Source organism: Ursus americanus, chromosome 1 (genome assembly GCF_024610735.1).
Source record: "Ursus americanus isolate L20-20 chromosome 1, mUrsAme1.1.p, whole genome shotgun sequence".
NCBI lineage: Eukaryota > Metazoa > Chordata > Mammalia > Carnivora > Ursidae > Ursus > Ursus americanus.
Genome location: NC_142127.1, coordinates 5,571,851 through 5,598,018, shown reverse-complemented (window position 1 = coordinate 5,598,018; position 26,168 = coordinate 5,571,851). Strand labels below are relative to the sequence as shown.

General features: G+C 38.7%; 1 protein-coding gene across 1 annotated transcript in view; it reads left to right on the top strand.

Annotated features, from left to right (window-relative positions):
* CNTNAP5 (contactin associated protein family member 5) overlaps positions 1-26,168 on the top strand; it is a 773,827-nt gene that overhangs the window by 626,792 nt on the left and 120,867 nt on the right. The window contains exons 15-17 of the mRNA XM_087853915.1: positions 12,463-12,590; positions 12,769-12,939; positions 23,608-23,826. Coding sequence (XP_087710041.1) covers positions 12,463-12,590; positions 12,769-12,939; positions 23,608-23,826 — 518 coding nt within the window. The remainder of the gene's footprint in view (positions 1-12,462; positions 12,591-12,768; positions 12,940-23,607; positions 23,827-26,168) is intronic.

Here is a 26,168-nt window from a genome sequence, read left to right as displayed (position 1 = left end):
TTATTTATTCGACAGAGATAGAGACAGCCAGCGAGAGAGGGAACACAAGCAGGGGGAGTGGGAGAGGAAGAAGCAGGCTCCCAGCGGAGGAGCCCGATGTGGGGCTCGATCCCATAATGCCGGGATCACTCCCTGAGCCGAAGGCAGATGCTCAACCACTGTGCCACCCAGGCGCCCCATTAAATTGTTGGCCAATTTGATAAGCACTGGCTCAAGTTTGAATCATTTAGAACAGAGCTGTTCATTTTCTTTTTTTTTTAATATTTTATTTATTTTGGTAAAATACATGTCTTATCCAGTCTCAGGACCTTGACCTTCATGAAGACACTTCATGCTTTTCCCATGAGATTTAATGAGAAAGTTGCCCTTAGGAGGAAGATGCTGGATACATTCAAAGAGTATAGGGTTTCCTCACATAAGCTATTCTTTGATTTCTCAGATCATTCTTCAACCTTCCATCCCTGCGGTTCCCAGACTTGGTGCAGTGAGAGTGCTTCATCCTTGGTAGTGTCTTAAGATGGGGCAGGAATCCTGAATCCTGAGAGAAAGGAAAGGATCATCTCAGAACACACTAAAGCTCTGTCTCTTATTTATTTATTTATTTATTTATTTATTTATTTATTTATTATCTCTGCTGGTTGAATTTTATTATTCATGAAACTGTTTATGAGCTATTCCACTGCCTATTGAGTTTTGGAAGTGCTCTTATTCCTAGCAGGCAGAAATTATGGAAGCTTTATCTGGATTTTTACTCTCACTGAATTTCCATATGCATCTAGCAATATAATCAGGGCCTGCTACTTAGAAGTATCCACGGCATATGGCAGGTCCTTTGTGCATTAACTGCTGAAAGAATGAATGAGATAATGTATACATGGGGTTTCCTTTCTTGAGATCCTCTCTCCCTGGCCAAATATGCCCTTCACTTGCTAGTTATAATCTGCTGTTTCATTTGTTAGTTTTTCACTTAAAATGTATGTTCTAGGGCAACTTGATTTTGGCTTGGTTACACAAAGTATACCATGACTAGATTCTACATTTTTTTTAGACAGAATATTTTGTGGTGTATCAGACTGGAGAGAATAGGAGGCATCGCATTCACAAGAAAAGAAGGAACAATACAAAAAAGGGGAAAAAGAACTTATATCAGAGGTTGATAATTCAAAACCAATACATCAACCACATCATTATTTTATAAAATTCTAGTTGGAGAAAATAGCTGATATTTTACCAAAGACAACATTTAGGATTGTTGATTGTTTGTTTCAATTCAGTGATACCACCATCCTAACATCTATTTGGAAAATACTCAGTATAAGGACTTTAAGAGCTATTGGTTCTGGAAAACAAAACATAGTTATAGGATACTCCCTTTAACGCTTCTAAGAAACAAAGATGTAGACTGAGACTTCTATCACATTAGGTCTCTGTCAAGCTTTACAAATATACTATGTCTAAATTGTCTGTGGCATCACATTACTTGGGTAATTGCAAAGTTGTGAGTATAAGAAATAGAACTTGAAGCCAATATCAAGATTAAGAGTTTGCTAATTATGAACATTTTTTCATGTGTCTGTTAGCCATTCATATGTCTTCTTTGGAGAAGTGTCTGTTCATGTCTTCTGCCCATTTCTTGACTGGATTATTTGTTTTTTGAGTGTTGAGTTCGATATGTTCTTTATAGAACTTGGATACCACCCCTTTATCTGTACTGTCATTTGCAAATATCTACTCCCATTCAGTGGGTTGCCTCTTAGTTTTGTTGACTGTTTCCTTTGCTGTGCAGAAGCTTTTTATCTTGATGAAGTCCCAAAAGTTCATTTTTGCTTTTGTTTCCCTTGCATTTAGAGACTCATATGTGGAACATAAGCAATAGCACAGAGGACCATAGGGGAAGGGAGGGAAAACTAAATAGGAAGAAATCAGAGAGGGAGATGAACAATGAGAGACTCTAGATCCCGGGAAGAAAACTGAGGGTTTCGGGGGGTGGGGATAGGAGTAGGGAATAACAGGGTGATGGGTATTAAGGAGGGCACATGTTGTGATGTGTACTGGGTGTTATATCTAACTAGTGAATCATGGAACACCACATCAAGAACTAATGAAGTACTGTATGGTGACTAACAAAACAGAATAATAAAAAAAAAAAGAGTAGCGATTATTGCCCTTCTTGCAAGAGCAACTGGGTGAGAAATACTATATGAGCCAGGTCATTACTGGAATCAGCTGGAGCACCTACATTCTTTCCAGCTGGCTTCCTGGCCAAGACATTGTCCTATTAGCATCAATGTCTGGATTTCCCATAAGCTTGGGCCCCTGACAATCATGGGTTAGTTTCCTCCAGCATGGCCCTACTGAGAACAGATAGTGTCCCCGAAGCTAAAGTGCAGACTCATTCAAAGAAACACAGATTTAAAGTAAAAGTTCTATAATTATAAGCTTTAAGGATTTTCCCTAATATTTCCCCTGGCCCAGAGTGATTTTATGGGTGATACCAGGACACCCTAAAATATAATTTTTTAAAAGGCTGCAATTCACTAAATTGGATAGTACCATTTTAGCAGGTCTGGGGCACCAGTTCTCACTGTCCAATCTTTTAACATTGTCATGACACGTTGATGCATTTCTGTAGCAATCACTTTGGAGCTCTTTCTTACTCCAAGCGTCCTTTGGGGAAGTGATAGCTGCAGTGTGACTAGGGACACACCATCAAGTGTGAGAAGCAACTCTCTCTTGTCAGAAAAAAAAAGGAAGAAGAAGAGCTGAAACTTGGAAATAAAGCAAAATCATGGATGATATTTATCCAGTAGTGATGCAAATAATTTTTTTCCAGTAAAGCAGATAACTCCAAAGATGGCCTGTTGAACAACACTTTCATGAGGGATAGACTGGAAGCTGCCTCTAGGTCAGACTTGAGAGTGGCACCCCTTTAGCCCTGCTCACCCCCCTTGGATATGCACCCCCATACCATATCCTAAGGAACCTGGCTTAAAACCTCTCCTTCCCATTCAATTATGAACTATGAGAGACTCTGGACTCCAGTAAAGAAACTGAGGGCTCAAGAAAGGAAGGGGGTAGGGGATGGGGTAGCCAGGTGGTGGGTATTAAGGAGGGCACGTGTTGTGATGAGCACTGGGTATTATATGCAACTAATGAATTGTTGAACACTACATCAAAAACTAATGATGTACTATATGTTGGCTAATTGACCATAATAATAAAAAATAAAGATTAAGAGTTTGCATTTACATAGTACATTTTATATAACATTTTGATTTGTACTATTATTGTATAACAACACATTATAATTATACTTAAAAATGCAGTGAGTCTTTGGCTTCTATTTTAATTTGCCTACTTATCACTAAGTGTATAGGCATTACTCACCTAACAGTAGCTCTTACTCAGATCCAAATTACATGAGCTGCTTACCTCTTTTATCTACTCTGCAAGTTTGCTCACAATTGTTAGTTCTGATTCACCCAATTTAGGTTTCTATATTTAACAAAGCAAAAGAGGAATATTTCTCTTGCTTTTTTTTTAATTTTAGGAGTTGATGTTCATAAAATAAATATGTTCTATTATATCTTTACTATAAAAATTCAAATATTTCAGAAATATTTAAGTAAAAAAGTAGTATCTTCTTCCTCACCACCACTTGGAATCCTTACTTGTACCCCATATGTAAAATCTGACACCTAGAGATAATAGTTGGGCATGTAGGGCATTTCCACATATAAATATCTTCCTATGCATACTCCACATTTACTAAATGTGAAGCCGCAACTTATTTTTTTCACATAAAATACGTCTTGGAGAGCTTATATGTGCCATCGTTAAATAAGCATGGAAATGAGTGCATCTTGTCCATTTTAATGGCTGCAAAGTATCCACAGTATGGTTGTATCATAACTTATTTTACCATTCCTTTATGATAAACATTGAACTTGTAAATGATTTTTCATGCTTAGAAAAAAAGCTACAATGAACGTTTTTCAGTCTTGATTTATACCCTTTTCCACTTTGAAAATTATTACTTCTATTGCAAAGATCCCCAGCTTAAAATTGTTAAATTATCCATTTGTGTTTTGATAGATGTGGCCAAATTGTTGAATGGACTTAGGTTTTTACATAGACCACAAAGGGATCAGGTCAGGACTGGACACCCTGACTCTGTGGGGGAAATGAGCCTCTCTACCTGAGGAGGAATGTGCAGAAGTCACCAGAGTCAAAACAGGGCCACACAGGAAGACATCAGTTATAACCGTTTTTTTGCTCAGAACTTGCTGGAACCCTTAGCCAAGCATAAACAGCTGGGATGGACCCCCGGTGTCATTTCTGCCATGCCTGAGGTCCAGGGGGACACTCTTGGCTAACTGCAGATGAATCCCAGCATCTCTGCACTTTTTTCCAAGGTGTAGAGTCTTCATCATTAAGGATAAGAAGGAGGAGGAGAAGAAAAGTAAGAGGGGAGGGAAGGAGGAAGAGAGGAAATAGTTCTATCTCTTTTGCAAATCTGCCTTATAGATTTTCAGTGAAAATATCATGAACTAATATGCAAAATACACTTAGAATGTACACAATTGTAGCTACTTTTTCTGGCAACACTCTCATTTTCTGGATATAAAATGTAATTTATCTCTAAGTAATACTTTATTATGTAATGAGATGATCAAATCCCGGATTTGTCACTTATTAACTATACAGCCTAAATCATTTAGCCTCTCTGGGCTTCAGGTTCCTATTTTATTTAAAAAAAGAGAAAGAAAGAAAGAAAAATAAAATGAGAAAGAAGAAGAAAGAAAAGAAAGAAAAAGTATCTTTGGGGAGTTGGGAAGTATTGGCTGAGTTAGCAGTAATTTGTGCATCGAGCAGATGTGCCATGAATTTGGTTCTCAAAAATTTGTTCGTCATCATATTTATTATTTTCCCTATTTTTACAGTATCTTAAATAAAAGGTAAGAGTCAACATTGATTTATAGAAGTTAAACTAATTTCTAAGAAAAAAATACATATATCCATGTATGTAGAATTAAATAGCAGACAGAACAATCAAAGGTATCATTCAGCTATGAAACCCTAGGTGAAATGAGGAAAGAACAAGGAAGGCCCTCTTCCCAAAACAGGGCTGCCCTCTGAAAGTTCACTAGTGAAAATCACATGTAATGGATGGGTCTGCCCACAATAGAAATAAACCAAGAGATTGCTTGTAAATGTGTAACTGAAGAGTTTGTGGGCTCCCAGAACTCCTGTCAAGGTGACCCACATGTAATCTCAGGGAATGCAGGGCTGGAAAATGACTGCAAATTAGTAAACTGAAACCTAGTCGATTGAATTGTATCTTGTGTGGAGAAAGCCTGTGTGAACGGAATGGGGATTGTCAGCCCGAGACCCGTGAGGGCAGCTCAAGAACTCAGGGCTGGTGCTGTTATTCCAGCACTGCCTGGAGAAGATGTAGACTGACTGTGGGAAGGAGCAGCGTCCCCATGCAAGAGAGCTGCTCTCTGTAGGAGTGAGACCAGGAGACCAGAGGAGCACCATGTTTACAGCAAAGGTGTGCTGTTCAAATCCTGGCCCCTCCACTTGCAAATGATGCACCCTGGGAGGGTTAGTCACTTCTATAAAGTTCTGTTTCCTCTCCTCCACAAGGCAGGTGCTGATTACAACGTTGTCACTGGGATGTTCTGGGGATTAAATGAGATCATGTGTAAAAATCTATTTTTATGCTCACATGGCCATGGAAAGGCAAGAGGCAGCTCCCACGCTCACATTCAGTGATAGGAGGCATTCAGCTGAGCCACAGAGTCAGCAGTAGGTTCTAAGAATAGAGCCCTAAACTCGAGGAATACCTCTAACCCCTGTATCATTTTTTTTAGAAAGAACTCTTTGTGAAAGGCAACTGTGATTTTAATAAGCATGTTATTGTCCACTCTACTATGTTAAATATTTTGAATTTGAACCATACCTGGAAGAGACAGAGACCTCTTATCATAACAAGGTTTTAAGCAATAGAATATGAATCATGAATCATCACATTTAAGCAATAGAGTATGAAACTGGGAGTCTTATGGAGGAGAAGCAGAGTAGGAAGATAGTAGCGAGACTGGTAGCAGGAAGCCAGTGTAGGTAGCCATCGCCAAGGACCAGGCAGAGACCCTGGAGCTCCCTCAAGATAGAAGTGAGGCCAGGAGGGTGAGAACAAGGCAGCTGGATGGAATGACATAAAGCAGGTGAGCTTGGTGGAAGCTGTGGATTGAGAATGAGGGAGGAGTGAGGAAAAGAGGAAGGGAGGACGTGTGTATGTATGGCCTCCGCCACTGGGAGCAGGGGGCCTCATCCTTCACAGAACTGAGTAACACATACAAGCAGGGGAGCAGATCCTTGGAGCAGCAACGAGTGGGGCAGGGGGTCGGGTTGTAGCATATTCCTTGGAGGTGACTGTTGACCTCCAAGAGAGGTGGTCAGTCAGCAGCCGTGTTCATTGTGTGTGTGACAGGGAGGAAGGCAACACTGAAATGCTGCCACAGAGTGGAATGAGTTAGGGGCTGACAGCTTCCATGGAAATTAGCAATTACAGAGGACTTGCTTGGCCTGAAAGGAGAGAAGGCTGATTGTGGGAGTTGAAGAGGCAAGGGAGAAAAGGAGCGGGAGATAAGAGGGAGAGTGCAGACAGTTCTGGTAAGAACTTTTCTGGCCCTACTGAATGCTACTTTCATTAATATCCAGAGTGGGTTAATCAAATCACACCTCCAAAAATCTTCATCTGTGGTATCATTTTTTTAAATTAGCTTTATACTCATAAAACTTGAGGGTCATGATAATTTCTGAATAATAAAGTAATATTGGGTGGCCTTTGGCTGTATTCATATACCAAGGCCTGATTTTGTTTTTCTCACATCTATTTGAGAAGAGCACTATGAATTCAAGTTTCTAGAGTATTTACAGAAGAACTGTAGCTTCCAAAATATTTAAATATTTGCAAAATTGTCTTGTTTTGCCCTTCACTTTTCTTATGCTGGTCTCTTATGCTGGGAATGGAAAACAAGACTCCAGACATGGTCTGGTCAGTTTAGGGCAGAGAAGAATGGATATGACCTCCTGGTGTGCACTTGTCTATGTGACCGCAGTGGATGCTTGCATTTGCTTTTTTTGGCAATCAAGTGACAACCAACCTTTAATCTAATCCTCTAGGTTTTTTTTATCAGGAAGTCTTGAGAAGGAAGACAAAGGGGAAATGATTGCCTTAACCAAAGTTAGGGTAGAATTACTGGCAAGCATCAATACAGTACCTCAGACTTGCAGACTTGCTTGTGGGCATCTTGCTGGTCGTTCCTCCCTTGCAGCTACAGGGAGTGGAGGACGTCATGTCACCCACTCAGGGAAGGCTGTGCAGGGGGTCTTGAGGCTCATCCACTCACAGTCACACAGGGGCTTCACATGGGGCTAGGTCTTCAGTTTTTGCATGATTTGCTAGGTTTTCCTACCTTCTGCATAATGTATTTCGTTTTGTTTTGTTTCATTTTGTTTTGTTTCTTTCTTTTAAATGACTAAAAGAAATAAACATAGAATATGGAAACAAAAATCTCTCTTAATAGGCTCAGTTACCCAAACAACTCTGCTAAAAGAAACTTACAGGGCAGAAGTTAACCAAAATTGATTGGTTTATGAAAAAAAAAGTGATCATGTGACTTTTCACCACATTTTACCCCAATGATTCACTAAAGAAATCAGCTGCCCCTGTTTTGCTCTGCAATCGTGAACCTGGTAAAATCCCAAGATGTACATAAAGAAAGAGGAGACCACATTGCTTCTGACATGTTTTTCCATTAACTCGTGTGTGTGCCTTTTACCCTTGGAGCCTCCATGAGCGGCAGTCTCTGCCTAGCCTCTGCTCATTCATGCCAACAGTGAGGCTCCCTTTCTTACTTTCCTTTAAAAATTCTTTGTATTTCACATTTTTATTTCATACTTTACAGGGAATTTCAGTAACTATTTATTGAATCCCTATTTTGTATTAGTCAGTGTGTTAATAGTTTTATATCCATTATCTCCTTTGATTTATACAATATCAAATTGGCATTATTATCCCCATTTTAGAGATAGAGAAACTAAAGCCTAGAGTGACCTCACTGACATTTTATAATCTAGTGTAAACAGTCACATGGATTCAACCCATAATAGTCTGGTCCAAAGGGCAATACTTTTTCACTACAACACAACCATTTCTGTACTTATAAAGTATGTAAGTACCCTGTAGCCTCAGGAAGAATCTTGTATATCGTTCCAAAGGAAGACAAAGTCTATAAAGTGTCTGCCCTTGAGAAGGCAAGTTCAAACAAAAGAGAAAGGAAAACAAGTTAATGTGCAGAAAGAAATGTGCAGCGGTAGACTCCCTGCTTATCAATAGGTACCACCCTAATTTGTATCTGTGTATCATCTTGTACATTAAAATCCACCACCCCCCAAATATTCTACCCATTGATGTTTTGAAATGTTTGAATCATACCTGTCACTCACAAACTAAATTAAATCCAATTTTATTCTCACTGTGACCTGAAGAGAATGAATAAATAGGCAAAGGATCCTTGATGCCTAGGTTGTCCATAAGCCAAACACAACCCCCACCCTCACTTGCATTTTATTGGCCAGTGCAGTGTTGGTTCCCATTATTCTTTTTTTTTTTTTCAGAATTTTAAATCCATTGTCAAGATTTAAAATTTGAGAAGTTTTACATTAATATTCCAGTCTGACCCACTTGTTTGACATTCATGAAAAGCATAATTGCTTGTTACTAATGGATATCAGTTTCCTTTAGCCAAAACAAGTATTTTCTACCAGTTTTCTTCCCTCTGTTTCTCTCTTTCTCCCCCCTCCCATGTCTCTCCCTCTGACAATGAAGGTATATGTCAGGTTCCATTTATTTACTTATTTATTTATTTTAAAGATTTTATTTATTTATTTGACAGAGAGAGACAGCGAGAGAGGGAACACAAGCAGGGGGAGTGGGAGAGGGAGAAGCAGGCTTCTGCCTTCAGCTCCGGTCATGAGGCCTCTGGGATCATGACCTAAGATGAAGGCAGAAGCTTAACGGCTGAGCCACCCAGGCACCCCATCAGGTTCCATTTATTATCCAAACCAAAGCTGGCTTCACTTGTTTTTATAACTCATCTGGCCCCTGTAGGAATTTGAGTTTGTATCAAAAAAATATTTTTGGTATTGTGCCTTGCATTATCAAACTAAATCTGAAAATTTTTTCTCTGTTACTTGGAAGAGATTTTTATTCTTAGAGTGCTATTTGTATATCCCAACACTTTGACACAGGACATCAAATTGATGCAGACAAGGTGCCATAGTGGGTAAGGGAGACGGTAGTTAGCACTGATGCAGAGACTTCAGAATCTACCATTTTCACCTTGAGAATAAAAATGGAGAGAAACAAAACCTTAGAGCAATATAGTTTCTTCAGGGTTACATATGGGTTTGCCTTTATTCAACTTTGACTACTTGGAATTTGCTTTGAATTCTCTGCTTGAAAAGATATTGAAATATGAAGACTCAAATTTTATTCTGTGTCTTTGTACATTCTTTGTAACATTCATAGATGTTCTCTCAAACAGAAACAAAAGTCTTATTCCTAATCCTTTGAATGGCCTCTAAATACAGGTACTCAAATAATAGAAAATGGGTAGTGCATTTCTTTATCTTTTTGGTTACTTGACCTGAAGGGTATGTATGTAGGTGATTATTTCATTTATTTATAACCAAATGAACTGATATGTTTTTCTCTAAATCTCATGAGTTGGATCCCAAATATTAACATTTAATTTTCTACAGTGTTCTGCGTAGTATGAGATCTCCAATATAGAATTATAGCTGGAGGCATAAAAAGATGGATTGACTTGCCTAAGGCTACAGAGGTTTCAGGGACAAAGATAAGAACTAAAATGAGTGTTGCCACTGCCATTTTTGAGCATTTACCATAGATCAGGCACCATGCTAAGTGACTCTATGATCGCATTTAATTCTCTCAATAACTCTGTGGTATAGACTTTATCTCTATTTTAAAATTGAGGATGCTGGGGAATCTCAGAAATAAAATGATATGCCCACCCTTACACAGCTAGGGACTGGGGACTTGGGATTCCAGAACAAATCTATGTGCTTCTGAAGCTATGTCCTTAAAGCATCGCATCGCACTGCTCCTGCCATGCTTCCCCAGTTAAGAATTTGGGATATTATTTTCTTGGTCTCTAAACTCAGAGCTGTAAATGAGATGTGATGAGGGGAAAGAAGGCAAGCTAAGGACAAAGCAGAAACTGACACCCAGCAACCCCCCCCCCCACCATGGGCTGTATGTGACATTCCTCAGGCACTCCTGGCTGTCCTAAAGGATAAAGAAATAGTTAACCTATAGAGACCACAATCCTGCAAGACTTAAGTCTCCCTCAGTTCACAAATGTCTTAGCAGTTTACAAGAACGAAGCATTTTTGCCAGTAACCTAGCTTCCGGAAGGGAATGTAGATACAATTAAATGTCCTTATAATCTGCAGCCTCCAAGAAGTTCCCAACCATTTTAATGTTAACCCCTTGCTAGAGGGAAAAGCAACCTTAATTTGGTAAATAACAGCCACCTCTCACAACCCCGGTGCAGCAGCTCTTTCTGCCCATGGGTCCTGTCCCCGTGCTTTAATAAACCACTAATTTTGCACCAAAGACGCCTCAAGAATTCTTTCTTGGTCGTCGGCTCTGGACTCCACCCCACTGAACCTCACCTATATTCCACAGCCTCATCAATATGTAAATGAAAATGAAATGTAACATTGATTTTGAGGGTGCATTGAGTATTTTGTAGGTTTTTTGTGACTACAGAGAGAAAACCAATATGAATCCGCTCCTTTGTGCTCTTATTATCAAATTGCTACATCATATACTTGGCCCTGAATATTGGCCCACTATGCTCTGTCTCCCAATTCCCATGCACCGGCAAGGTGATCTGTCCTGTCCTTAACTAAGGCTGTGGAGGGTGGGGAGTCCAGCCCACTCTGTGCAGTTTTCAGACTACCTTATATGACTCAGTTCAGCTTCTCATTTAAAATTGGTAGCACACCTGATGGATGGAGCATGGAAATGAAAATATCCCATCATCTTTTCTAGCAGGCCACCTGATGTTTGAATGAGTTAAATGGAGCAAGACAACAATGCAAAGTTCACCTTGCACACTTACAAAGGCTTTTGAAGAATTTTGGTTACTATTTCAAAACTTGCTCTAATATAACGTGTTTTGTATTCCCCACCACACCCCTGCCTTCTTTGGGAAATTTCAATCTTCTATTAGTCATGAGTTTCAAATTACCACATTGGAATGAAATGTTAGCACATAATATAGAGGGATCTTCAAAGCATAGGTTATATATATATATATATATATATATATATATATATATATATGTATATACTTGTTAAATTTAGACATGGCTATTTATGCCATGCTTGTTAAATTTAGACATGGGGTAGATACCATGGATGTGATCAAGGCCCTGCCTTTTGTGCCCTGCCAACTTAGACAAGTTGTCTGATATATATCTTAGACTCAGTTTCCCCATCTGTGAATGAAAATAATGGTACCCACTGCACAAGCCTGTTGTGTGGGAAAACTATACTTATCCCCTAGTATATTTCTAGCTCAGAATAGTTATTCATTCAGTGCAGGTTTCTTCTCTGCATTTTTCTTCTCTCAGTTAAATGGTATGTCCTTACCATGAGTCCAAAAACACAGCTTTAAAAAAGGGAAAGACAATAGCTTCACCCTATTTATTTTTAAGGTTTTTTTTTTTTTTGCTTTTTTTGCGAAGGGTGACTAGATATCTATTTGCATAATTAACAAAGATAAAGACTTTTAACTCCCAAGATCTTTAAAACAGAGAGCAAAATGAAAAACAACAAACAGGTAACTCTAAAGACTTGTTTTTACCTAGAGTTAAAAGGTGATAAAAAACATCCCAAGCTGATTAAAACCTGTAGGCAGGTGGCTGGAACAAGTCCTGGGAGTGATTTCAAGTGGGATTTGTGGTGCCCATTTCAAGTTAGTTACTGAGATAGCCAATCTCTGTGGAAAGAGAGCTGATGTTTAATGTTACCTCAACAAGGCAGGGGGTAGGGGGCAGGTGGGGTGTTGTCAGCTACAACAAGCAACATCAAGCTCTGTAAATTACCTGTGTTTCCGGAAAGACTTAGGGAAAATGTAAATGCCACCGGTTTTTGGAAGTTGGCCAGGGGTTTTGTAATTGACATTCCAGTCTTTTGCATATGCTTATGAGATGAAAAGCCTTCTGGTTTCCCCTTCCTGGCCTCACCCTGCTGCTGCAACCACCCAACCCACCTTTGAAAAGAGGAGTCTTGGTAAAAGAGTCCCTACATTATCCACATTTTCTCCTCTCTTTTCTTAAATTTATGTTTTGCAGGACAAATGATACTGGCTTTCTTTCCTTCAAAGACCACTTGCCTGTCACTCAGATAGTTATCACTGATACCAACAGATCAAACTCAGAAGCTGCTTGGAGAATTGGTCCCTTGCGTTGCTATGGAGACCGTGAGTACTAGACTGAAAGAAGCTTTTTCTCTTCATTACATAAGCACAGGAGTTTTTTATTCCCTTATCCCTTTTCCCTGCAGTGTCCCTCAGTCTTGAAAATTATTCATATGCCCAATGCTTTTCTAAATCCCATTCCAAAACAATAAACCATGCTTAAGGATTTTTTCATTTGCAGGGCACTTCTGGAATGCAGTATCATTTTATACAGAAGCCTCTTACCTCCACTTTCCTACCTTCCATGCGGAGTTCAGTGCTGATATTTCCTTCTTTTTTAAAACCACGGCTTTATCGGGAGTTTTCCTAGAAAACCTTGGCATTAAAGACTTCATCCGACTTGAAATAAGCTGTAAGTGCCCTCATTTATGAATTTGACATAATGCCAACAGAAGTTCGAGTCTTATCTTTGCCACTAACAGCTAGTACATGTTGATACTATCGAATTAATGCCTCTGGAAATCTGTAAAATTAGCCATGATAATTTCTAGTTCCCTCTAATGCTTTTTGTTTTATTATTGCCTATCAGTATTTAATCGTTCTCTCTTCAAAATAGTGCATTCCTCAAATTCCCATAGATATCTATTACAGTGTCCTTTATCTGCCCACGGGTACTGCTTACCTGTGATGTTAAGCTTCCACACCCCAGAACTTTTTCACTACAATTTCCATGGAAAGCTTACTGTGTTATTATTATGCATTCTAGTCATATTTGGGGACTACTTTTTTGTTGTACTTTTGCTCCAAAAGTAACTTCCTGGTTTATTTCCCACCATTAGGAGTGTGTGACTACCCAATCAGAATCCCATTGTTTTTCAACCACTTCACCATAAGCAGTGGTGTAGATAAAGAATTTGAAGCCATAATATGGATCATTTTCTCACATCCCGTCGCCTATATACAAGTTTTATTCAGTAATGATCATAAAGTTAAATGAAGAATAATAGAAATGCAGATGGCAAAATGTCCTAATGAACATATGTGACCAAGCCTATTTAAAAAATTCCTGTACAAAAAAGAAAAGACATGAATATTTTCTAATTACATTAGTCCTTTTTTTAAAAAAATGAAAAGGGCAAAAACATACCTGTATATTGGTTTGTTCCAGTAACAGTCATATTAAAATTTCTGTTCCTTCAACTTTACTTCTGCAAATTTGTGGATGACTTCATCGAAATCAATTGTCTTCACATGTGTACGTTCAAAGCAGAGTATAATCAGATTTTCCCACCTATCTTATATCGATCAAAGGACACTTTTACCAATTTTAAATTTAAAATAATTTTTTTTCACATTAAGCAACAGTCATGTAACTTTTAGGAAAGGTTTAAAACATAAAGATAAGTATGGTAGATATTCATAAAAATATTTTATTTTATAATAAATTCCAGGAATTGTGATTCTTTCCACTTATTTTTTTTTCAGGATTAATTCTAGCAACTTTTAAATATCTCTGCAATCAATAAAAAAAATTTACTAAAATATTTTCACCAGAAATTTCATCACAGATTACTATTCTATTTGGTAAAATCTTTTGGAGTTCCTAAAGGTTTGGAGTTGTGTGAGCTCTCTTCAGGTGCAATCTGTGTCCACAAGCCCTGTGATAATGTGTATTCATGTGTTTTGACAGTAGCTTTGAGTTAAACAAGGATAGCACAGTAACTGTAAAAATGAGAAATCAGAAGTTCAATTCTTACTTTTAAAACTAAGCCCATGTATTTGAGTCTGCATGTTCAGGAGCCAAAGGTACATCTGGAGTTGTCTGTACTAACTTCCGTCTTGAATAAAATATTTATTAAGTGGTAAGTAATAAAATATGCTATTTGAGGCTTACATATACATTATTAAAAATTCATACTGACATCAGCATTTGTTAGAACTTAGACCAACAAAAGGCTTTTTTTGGTGGAGGAATGTTTTTTCACTGATACTGTTTAGAATTGCTGGTGCGCGGCAATAATAAAAACATCTACTTTTGGTTGCTTTTGCTGGTTTTCCGATTTTCTGCACTCAGTGTCCCTGCCTGCCTTGTTTCTTCTACATGGACGGACTGATCCCACCATCGTGCCCTTGTTATGCCCATGACCATGATAAGTTGAGCTTGTCATTAGATGTCTCATTTATCAGTGTCTAAATGGATGTTTTCTATAGTTTGATGGAAGCAATTGACCTATACTATGATAATGATGCAACTGCATGAAATACCCTTAAAAGCATAAGTAATGTCTTGGCAACAGGAGCTTGGGAATTTGAGCGCTCCAGAAAAAAGAAACAAAAGCAGTAGCTAGATGAGATGACTGGGGTGTTTGCACCAACCCCCTGCAAATCACCAATCAGTTAAGTGTTTCTTTTGCAGTTATAGAACAATACATACAAGGAAAGAGATCTCTTTAATTGGTAGCTTTAACCTCTTTTTACTCTGAAGATTTAGACTATTAATGGGAGGAAGCTCTTGTGGCTTTAGTGTGAAATAAGATCTCTCCTATCTAACTTAGCCAGGCTCTGAAAATGTGGGGTTGAGTGCCAACCATTGCATAATATGGATATAATAACCTCAATGTAAATTTAATAAAAATCAGGCCCTAAGGCCTTTTGATTCATTAAAGTAGCAGCAAATGTCATGGCATATTATCACAAGGTAATGAGCAATGATTTAGTGTTAATTACATTTCAATGTCCAATTTGTTTGTACTTTCTGGTACTGTATTTTGTCCTTCGGGTTATACAAAAATGTTTTAAATGCAGGTGGTATTTCATTTGATGAAAATTTAAAAATCTGTCAATGTAATTATTTGCCATACACTTTTTCACCAGGTTGAAGAGCAAGACTTCATACTTTTCAAAATTGTATTTTATTAATATTATTTTTTAAAAATTGGAAGGGTCTTGCATTTCTTATTAACAGCTACACTCATCCTATGCCTTTTCTGTAGATAAAATTTTCACCCTAAGGGGTTCATAACAAGATACTTCTACAGATCAGCTACCTATAAAAGAAATGCCCTTTAAGCACATGAAGTGGCTCAGAATAGATTTCTCTTCCATCCCCAAGGAGTATTCCTCTGTAACTATCTAAGCAGAAGCTTCCAAAGTTGATATATCCATATTGTTCGACAGGGAACAAGAAGTCTCCATGAAATTTTCAATCCATTTCCTTCTGGGTCACTTCCAGCTAAGATGTGTGAATTATGTAGCCTTGAGATTAGTCCATATTCTATGAGAAACAAGACATTTCACAGTGTCAAGTCTGTTTCGAATCAGATTGAGTGAAAAAATGAGCTCTTTTCACAATTATCTCACAATGGCTATGAGGATGGAAACATATTTTGGAGTGGGTGAGGGGGAGCAGAGGGGAATGGGTGTTGAGAGTCAGTGTGGTGTAGCGGAAAGAGCCTATTGCTTAGAACCCCAAGTGGATTAAAATGTCCATTCCTCTAAGTTTAATTGTGAGCATGTTCTTCACCCCTTCAGTGCTTACTTATGCAAAATGGGATTCATGACACCCATATACCAATCAGATGTATTTGGCTGCAATTAAAAGAAAACTTGATCTGAACGGGCAGACACAAGGATGGGGATTCACTGGTACTGGGACATGTGACTAAGTCTAGAATTGGTGAGACACTATTTCTGGTTGGAATCATAAGTTTCATAATGTTATCTGGATTCAATTTGTTTCTCTCCCTGCACTGACTTCTGAATATCTTCTTCCATCCAAAGCTAGCTCCCCTTCAAGGGAGAGCTACATTTTAGTTGATGGGTGAAACTACTGATGTGCAAGTCACCTGAACACCTCTTACCAATGTCTCTGGCCATGGAAGTAAAGGTTGCAGAGTGGTTTTTGCCAGGGCCCACCTTTACACAGGGCGGGGTGTGGGGAGGGGGGAAGCTAGCTCTCCCTAAATTCTGTAAAGGAAGAAAAACAATGTCTCTCTTAACTTCTCAGTTCTTGGCTGGGATCCCTGTAATAAAAGACAAAATAACAAGAGAAGAACAAACAGAAGTTTACTAACCTGCACACGTTGTGTGTACATGGGAGATGTGCAGGGAAAAATGAGTAACTCAAAGAGGTGGCTTAGAACTACAGCTTATTATATAGCATGTTCAATAGAGAATAATAAATTTATAGATAAATAATAGACAAAGGAAAACAGTTTTAGGTTTCTGAGAGTAGTGATGAAGGCTAGTTAATTAAGTTTGTTATGCAGATTTCTCTGGTGCTATCTCTAGACTGATAGGGTCTAAAGTTGTCTCCAGGGGTGCCTGGGTGGCTCAGTTGGTTAAACATTTGCCTATGGCTCAGGTCATGATCCCATGGTCCTGGGAGCAAGCCCCACATCTGGCTCCCTGCTCAGCAAGCAGCCTCCTTCTCCCTCTCTTTCTGCCGCTTCCCCTGCTTATGCTCTCTCTCTTTCTCTCTCTCTCAAATAAGTAAATAAAATCTTTAAAAAAAAATAAAGTTGTCTCCAGGCAATTAACTTTTGTCCTCCTGGTAGAGAGGGGAGGAGAGACATCTTTGTATATTTATGTCCTACTTCAAACAAATGGGGAGAGCAAGGAGCTCTCTGTGCCTCTGCTTCTCAATTGCCTTCAGCTCAAAATCATCCTAATTTTAAAGTAGCATATTCTGGAGTGGTATATTTCTAGTCTTCAAGCCCATGGCCGAAGTGAATGAGATACACATATTTCATATATATGTATATGTATTTGTTATATGATATATATATATATATATATATATATATATATATGCATATATATGGGTATATATATCTGATATACATATGTATATGGGGGAAAAATAGAGAGAGAGACTTGAGTTGTGATATTCAGCAGTATCATTTCAAGAATAGCATCAAAAAAAAGGAATATTACCGAATATGATAAGAACTTGAAGATGGAATCCTCAGATCCACAGAGATGGTAAAATTAAAACTACTAGTAATTAAATTTATACATTTATATAATATAAAATATAACAGACTAAATTACTGAGTGTCTATTCTGATTAGACACTGTATTAAATGCCTTACATTTATTATTTATTTTGTTTTCAAACAATCCTATTGATGATCCTCAAGATACTGCACTATGATTTTCATTGTTCAACTCCTAGTCCAATGTGCAGATGAGGAAGGTGTCCCTAGAGAGACTTAGTAGCACACCCAGTGTTACACAGATTGTAAGAGTCAGAATCCAAGATCAACCTACCTCTCTCTTCCTTAGTACAACTCCCTATTCTGTTTTGGAAGACTGCCTCAACACCCAAGAATGTTAGGACTCAGAGAAAATAGAATTATTTTTCTCCATGATTTGAAACATAAGACATTCAGGAAGTCCTTGAAATTTTATGTACATCCTTTTTTCCTAGAGTTGCCTTATTTCCAAAAATGTTTAACAATATGTCATGCAGTTAATATTTCCCATTTTATAGATGTATGCACGGAAGGTCAGAAAGGCTAAGTGACTTCTTTGTCCATAAATGGTCCCGGGGATCTGTCTCATGCCCAACATGGGGTCAGAGCTGAGGACACAGACATGAGGTTCGAGGAAGGGAAAACATTATATAGGAGCCTCTACTCAGAAAGTTTCTCATCTTCTAGAAGTACTTGGTAGAAGTTCTCTTGAACTGACAGCACTTTACTCCACTTAGCATGTTCCTTCTTTGTCAGTCTTGAAAGTACACTGTGAGCTCATTGGGTTTCATTCATCTGTGTATTCTCAGGGCCTAACACAAGGCCTGGATTGATAAAAACCCGCTGAAGGGCTAAGTGACTCTATAGCTTTGTCTTGAACCACAAAGGGAGTAAATGATGAGTGAAGATATTCGTCAGACAGGTGGGAGAAAGGCCTTAGCTGGAGCTAAGGCTGGCACAAGGCTTCTGGTTTTCCCCTCCAGGGCCATCGGGTGATGACCATACCTCCAGGAAATGAGAGCGGACTTATGTCTGCCTCAGGTTCCCATCCTCAGAGTCACTAGGCAATGTTGGAAGTATCACTTATTTACTTACATTATTCTTATTCAGTTGTTTCCAAGCACCTCTATTATATATTCTAGCTTTTATCCCCTGGGGGCACTGCATAGGTTTGGGGGAAGAAGATTTTTTTTTTTCCATAGGAAGAGTGGATTAAAAAATGAGCTCCAGAGATGCATCAGCTGGATTTAAATCTTGACTCTACCCCATCTGGGTTGGAGCAACTTGTCAGCTCATTTCCCTCAGCTACAATATGTTACCTGTCTCATAAGAGTAGAGTGAGGCTTAAAATATTAAGGAGTTCATTCATAAAAAATGCTTAGCAGAGTGTCTGGCTTGTGGTAATCACTCAATAAACATTAGCTATGATTGTTGCATTTTACTAATTGTCCCCCAGTTCTAGGAGGAATGGGCTGAACAAAGTAGGTCTTTAATAGTGACCTAAATAAAATTAAATAATAATTAAACATGTTTTTCAAAGAAGTTAATGCCTTGGTATAAAATTAAAAAAAAAATAAAGAAAATTACAAACTTATATTTAGTATGTGTGGTGTAACATTTTAATGAATGAACCTTTGGTTGGATGAGAGCTTCCTATATACAAGTCCTGGTGCTAGGTGTCAAAAAAGTGAGGTGTTCATCTAGAGTTTGCAGACTAATTCAGGAGACAGACCATAAACAGATCATTATACAACAAGGGGAAAAATGTTGGAGCAGGGATAAGCCTGGACAGGAACCCCGCCAAGGAGGGGGATGGCAAGAGGTGGCGGGCATATGCAGCAGTAGAGCAAGAGCTCCATAAAGATGTGCTGTCCATGTAGAACTTAATATCCACAAGACCAGCTTTGCAGGAAGGCTTTTAGCAAAATCTTTAACTTTTTTCCTCTCCAATTCTCACCAATCTTTACCTTTGTTCTGTAGAGAAAAATAAATTGAGGTCCCAGTTATCTCGCAGTTAGTGTTTATTTGATCTCAAGATGTGCAGGGCTGCAAGGTGGCATCTGTGGCCTGAATAAGAAACAGGAAATGGCTCAAAGGGCCAACTTCATTCTTATTTAATCTTTTAATTGTTGAACCCAATTTGTTCACCTCAGTTTTGTCTCCTTTAATGCATGGGGTTATGAGCCAAAGCCATGTGGCTGAGTAGGTCAGCCATGCCACTGTAATAATAGCAGTAGCTATCACGTTGAGTACATCTTATGTGCCAGGCATGGTTCTATGAACTTCACCAGGATTAAGTCATAAACAACCTGACAGTTAGGTACTATTTTTATTCCCATTTTACAAATGAGAAAATTGAGGCATGACAAGATCAAAAACGTGGCTCCAGAGTCCATTCTTTCAAATCCCATTTTAGGGCTTCTACCTCCCTGCCTCTCCTTTAGGTCAGGGCTCACCTTGACCAGAATGCAAAACAATTCAAGCTCTTGGTTACTTGAAATACCACCAACAGGGCTTCTTATACTGAGGATGGTTTTCTGTTTGGGTTTAAAAGCTGAGAAGGGAGTGGTCCAGGGTGCTATTTGACCTTTGATATTACTGGTATTCAGTTGATGACTTTGTCAAATAAAAACCCATGTCCTGTTTTAGGTGTAAAGGACAGGGGGCCACCCAAGGTGCTGAGAAGGAAGGGAAGATCTGTCATGGGAAGGCTCCAGTGACTGAAAGGGGACAGTCTTCTCATCAACATCAATTTAAAATTTGCCTCTCCACATCCTTCAGATTTAAAAAATTCTTATGTAATAATAGAAAATACAAAAAGACATACACAATAGAGAAAAATGGAGAAGATTTCTACTTTTGGAGTCAGATTCTTTGTACTGTCTGAGAAACTGAGAAAATTATACCTCGACTGAACTTTAGTTTTCTTTTTTTATAATAATATTTTTTTATTATATTATGTCAGTCACCATACAGTACATCCCTAGTTTTTGATGTAAAGTTCCATGATTCATTACTCACATATAACACCCAGCACACCATGCAATACATGCCCTCCTTAATACCCATCACCAGCCTATCCCATTCCCCCATCCCCCTCCCCCCTGAAGCCCTCAGTTTGTTTCCCAGAGTCCATAGTCTCTCGTGGTTCATTCCCCCTTCTGTTTACCGCCCCCCCATTTCTTCTTCCCTTTCTTCTCCTACCGATCTTCCTACTTCTTATGTTCCATAAATGAGTGAAACCATATGGTAATTGTTTTTCTCTGCTTGACTTATTTCGCTTAGCATTATCTCCTCCAGTCCCGTCCGTGTTGCAGCAAATGTTGAGAAATCATTCTTTCTGATGGCTGAGTAATATTCCATTGTATATATGGACCACATCTTCTTAATCCAGTCATCTGTTGAAAGGCATCTCGGCTCCTTCCACAATTTAGCTATTGTGGACAATGCTGCTATGAACATTGGGGTGCATATGGCCCTTCTCTTCACTACGTCTGTATCTTTGGCGTAAATACCCAGTAGTGCAATTGCTGGACCATAGGGTAGCTCAATTTTTAGCTTTTTAAGGGACCTCCACACTGTTTTCCAGAGTGGCTGTACCAACTTACATTCCCACCAACAATCTAGGAGGGATCCCCTTTGTCCACATCCTCTCCAACAATTGTTGTTTCCTGCCTTGTCAATTTTTGCCATTCTAACTGGCATAAGGTTGTATCTCAGAGTGGTTTTGATTTGAATTTCCCTGATGGCTAATGATTTTGAACATTTTTTTCATGTGTCTTTTAGCCATTTGTATGTCTTCCTTGGAAAAATGCCTGTTCATATCTTCTTCCCCTTTTATGATTTGTTTGTTTCTTGTGTACTGAGTTTGAGAAGTTCTTTGTAGATCTTGGATACCAGTCTTTTATCTGTAGTGTCATTTGCAAAACGTTCTCCCATTCCGTGGGCTGCCTCTTAGTTTTTTGACTGTTTCCTTGGCTGTGCAGAAGATTTTTATCTTGATGAAGTCCCAAAGTTCATTTTTTTCTTTTGTTTCTCTTGCTTTTGGAGATGTGTCATGAAAAAGTTGCTGTGGCTGATGTCGTTGAGGTTGCTGCTTATGTTCTCCTCTAGAATTTTGATGGATTCCTGTCTCACATAGAGGTTTTTCATCCATTTGGAGTTTATCTTCGTGTGTGGTGTGAGAGAGTGGTCAAGTTTCATTCTTTTGCATGTAGCTGTCCAATTTTCCCAGCACCGTTTATTGAAGAGACTGTCTTTTTTCCACTGGGTGTTTTTTCCTGCTTTATCAAAAATTAGTTGCCCAAAGAGCCAAGGGTCCATTTCTGGGTTCTCTATTCTGTTCCATTGGTCTATGTGTCTATTTTTGTGCCAGTACCATGCTGTCTTTGTGATTACAGCTTTGTAATACAGCTTGAAATACAGCAACGTGATGCCCCCAGCTTTGTTTTTCCTTTTCAACAATTCCTTGGCGATTCGGGGCCTTTTCTGGTTCCACACAAATTTAAGGCTCTTTGTTCCAGTTCTTTGAAAAATGTCATTGGTATTTTGATCAGGATGGCATTGAAAGTGTAGATTGCTCTGGGTAGCATAGACATTTTAACTATGTTAATTCTTCCGATCCATGAGCATGGAATATTTTTCCATCTTTTTGTATCTTCTTCAATGTCTTCCAAGAGTGATTTGTAGTTTCTAGAATATAGATCCTTTACGTCTCTGGTTAAGTTAATTCCGAGATAACGTATGATTTTTGGTGCTATTGTAAATGGAATGGATTCCCTAATTTCTCTATCTTCAGTCTCATTGTTCGTGTATAGAAATGCAACTGATTTCTGAGCGCTGATTTTGTATCCTGCCACATTACTGAATTGCTCTATAACTTCTAGTAGTTTGGGGGTGGATTCTTTTGGGTTTTCCACATAGAGTATCATGTCATCTGCAAAGAGAGACAGTTTGACTTCTTTGCCAATTTGGATATGTTTTATCCCTTTTTGTTGTCTGATTGCTGTTGTAAGGACTTCTAGTACTGTGTTGAATAATAATGGCGAGAGTGGGCATCCTTGCCGTGTTCCTGATCTTGAGGGAAAGGCTTCCAGCTTTTCCCCAAACTTTAGTTTTCTTACCCATAAAATGGGAATAAAAATTATGCCTTCCTTATAGGGTTGTTCTGAGAATTGAAATGACAGAATCTACGGTCAGTATTTAGTATAGCACTCAGCAGAATCCTTTGTACCTATTGTGTTCCTGCTACTTCTCTCTTTCTCTCTCTCCCTCAATGGCTATGTCACCACCACCACTACCATCATTACCACCACCACCACCACCACCATTATCACCACCATCATCACCACCATTACTACCATCTCCACCATCATCATCACCACCAACACCACCACTGCCAACACCACTACCACTGTCATCATCATTGTCATCATCATCATCATTAGTATTATTACTCTTGACTGACTGATCCCTGGCATTGTGATATGCAGATTTTTAGAGAAAGGCAGAAAGAGTCATGGAAGGGGGATGGGGGCTTATATTTGTTCCTAGGTACCACTACTTGCAGTGATTTGTATTTGAGACGAGCAGTTAAACTTTCTGAGTCTCCTTGAAAAAGAGGAAAAAGTTGTAAGAATAGCACGAATGATTATAATCACATCTATTAATGAAATAACATAGAAGAAGACACTGGACTGTTAAGGGTGTGAATCCTCTCCCTTCAGGAAAGCAGCGGCCTCACTAATCCGGTATCTACAGATATCCATGAAGACACAACTGAAGCCAAAAGAGACCCAGAAAACCCAGAGCCTTGGCACCAATGCATGTTTATCAGATCAGCATCTGTGGCCCCGGCCCCTATCCTATTTCTTGAATTCTCACAACGAGTACTAACTGGGCCAAAAAAGAGCTTAGGACTTAGTATTTGGTAATTTTCACAACTAATTGGTAATTTTAATACTGCAGAGATTTCAACTGAAGGCCTCCTTACCTCATAGTGACTTGTAGTCATTTATACCATTCATAAAGGGCATGCTTGTGATCTCAATGCACTGACTGACACCTTCCCTTATCTTCCTACCTGTTTCCCTTGTTGGTTTCAGCTCCGTCTGAGATCACTTTTGCCATCGATGTTGGGAATGGCCCTGTAGAGCTCATAGTTCACTCTCCTTCTCTTCTGAATGACAACCAATGGCATTACATCCGGGCTGAGAGGAACCTCAAGGAAACTTCACTCCAGGTGGACAGCCTCCCAAGGATGACCAGGGAGACCTCGGAAGAAGGCCATTTCCGATTGCAGCTGAACAGCCAGCTGTTTGTAGGTAAGGGACATCTTGAGTCCCCTCTGCGCTAACACCTTACAAGACTTCTGTGTGACCAGTCCCAGGGAAATTATGATTTTGTTTCAGACCTGAGGGGTGGTTAAAATATGTCATAAAGCATTTATAATTATAAATTTGATTTTACAAATTCTTCTTCTATTGGTGCTGGGTGGTGCAGTTGGTTAAGCATCTACTTTCAGCTTAGGTCATGACCCAGGGTCCTGGGATCTAGTCCTTCATCAGGCTCCCAGCTCAGCGGGGAGTCTCCTTCTCCCTCTGCCTGCCACTCCCCCTGCTTCTGCTCTCTCTCTGACAAATAAATAAATAAATAAATAAATAAAATCTTTCAAAAAAAAAAATCTCCCATTCTTGCTTCATTAGCCATAACAAGAAGAGATTATGCCACCCCTTGGCAAATTTTGAGGTAGTCTCAGACTCTTTGCCTCTTTTCTCCTTGTACATATTATCTTCAGATGTGTGAGGACCCCTATTATTTTTCATTCTTATAGTCAAAATTCTACTTGTAGGAAAAGAATATATCAGCTATTTACACCTTAGTAGGTGTTGTCTCTAAGTCTGTGAGCCACCCTTCACCCTTCTTAGTGATACCTAACTCCTGATAATTATTGATAACTATGCAATAAAATATGTTACAGCATCTCAAAGGGATTTGTCAGTAGTCATATGGTGGGGGAGGGAACTACTGTTTTCCACAGGCTTCTTTGATGCTCCCTGAAATCACATAATTCAGGTGGCTGCCTTATATATGCATGGAAAAGCAGGCCTGGTTCCCGAGCTGACATCCCTTTATTGGGCAGGTCCTCCTGAGACTCAGAATCAGCCTTTATTTAGACAAGTTTTTCATCTGAACTGACCACCACTGCTTATAGTGGGGACCAGAAAGTTTCAAATGTCACTTACTAAGTCCATTCATTCATTCCATAAATAGTCACTAAGCACTGAAAACAAGTCAGGCACCTTGTTGGATGATGGGAATTTAAATTGTGTAATGACACTGCTTTTCAAAGACCTGTGCATGCCTGTGTGTTTGTGTGTTTGCGTGTGTGTGTGTGTGTGTGTGTGTGTGTAAGAAAGAGAGAGACCTAGAGACAGCAAGAGAGAGGAAGAGAATTTAGCCACATGAGTTCAGGTAGGAAAGGTCAGCCTCATAGCTATAATTTAGAAAGGATTTTTTTGAAAGTAGATTGAGCAGGGCTTGTAAATCTTTAAAGTACAAAATATAGCTGTAAATATTAGGGCCATGTAATATTATCAAAGCTAAGAAGCTGTTCTTACATAAAACTTGAATTTCAGATGTTTAGAACAGTGATATAAGTAAGGTCCAAACTTCTCCAGTCAACCCAGATTTAATTTTCTTTCCTTATTTATTTGTTTTGCCAACTCTCACACTACAGAGCTTTACTACTAGTAATGAAATGCCATCAGCAATCAATGGGGGTTTCTTACAAGTTTTCTTTAAATTGGGTTGGTGCAACTTTTAACTCTGACAAAAGCAGTCATACCAGCTAAAAGAAAAAAAGAGTAACGGAATATGTCATATTTTCTCTTCTCAAGAGGAATCATATTTCTTTCTTCATCTGTCATGTTTTACCTATCTAGCAGAAACTATGATATAAGTGATTAAAAGCATTTTTATGATTATAAGGCATTTACTTAATTAATAACCTACATGAGTGATATGACTTACTCTTAAAATATTTTTGAAAATTTATATTGCTGTTTTAATTCTATTTAAACATCACATTTCATTTCTCTGAAGAAGTTTGCTAGTCATCAAGATTTAATGTCTTTTTGGTGAAATCAATTCAAGTAGTTTGCAATTTTCATAAATTATGTTCCATGCCAAAGTTTAATTTATCTTCAGGCAGTACTTATGAATCTTCCTGCTGGAAAGGTGTATATAAAGATGGAATCATATTTTTTATCCTTCATGCACATTTCATGTCGTTATAAAATTATCATATGGCCTGAATATGTGATAAACTTTGTGCAAGTCAAAAGGGAAAAGTCACAGCTGTGTTTCATGGCAGGTTTTTTATCTTCAGATGTTTCAGTTAAATTGATCACAAATGCAGTGAGTTGTAGGAGCATGTCGATGGGTCTGGAGGACATATCTTGCTCGAGCTAGAGCCAAGGTCAGCTGCGGTGAGAGCACCTGCTTCTGTTATGTTTCTCTCCAATAAGTTCCATCTCAGATGTTACTCTGCTTTATTGAATTTGTCTTAATGTACTTGAAGAAGAAAAAAACATGCTGTTGGAGGTCATTTTAGTCTGTTGGTTTGAATTCTGTTGTTTAGTGTTCAGCAATACACTCATTTAGA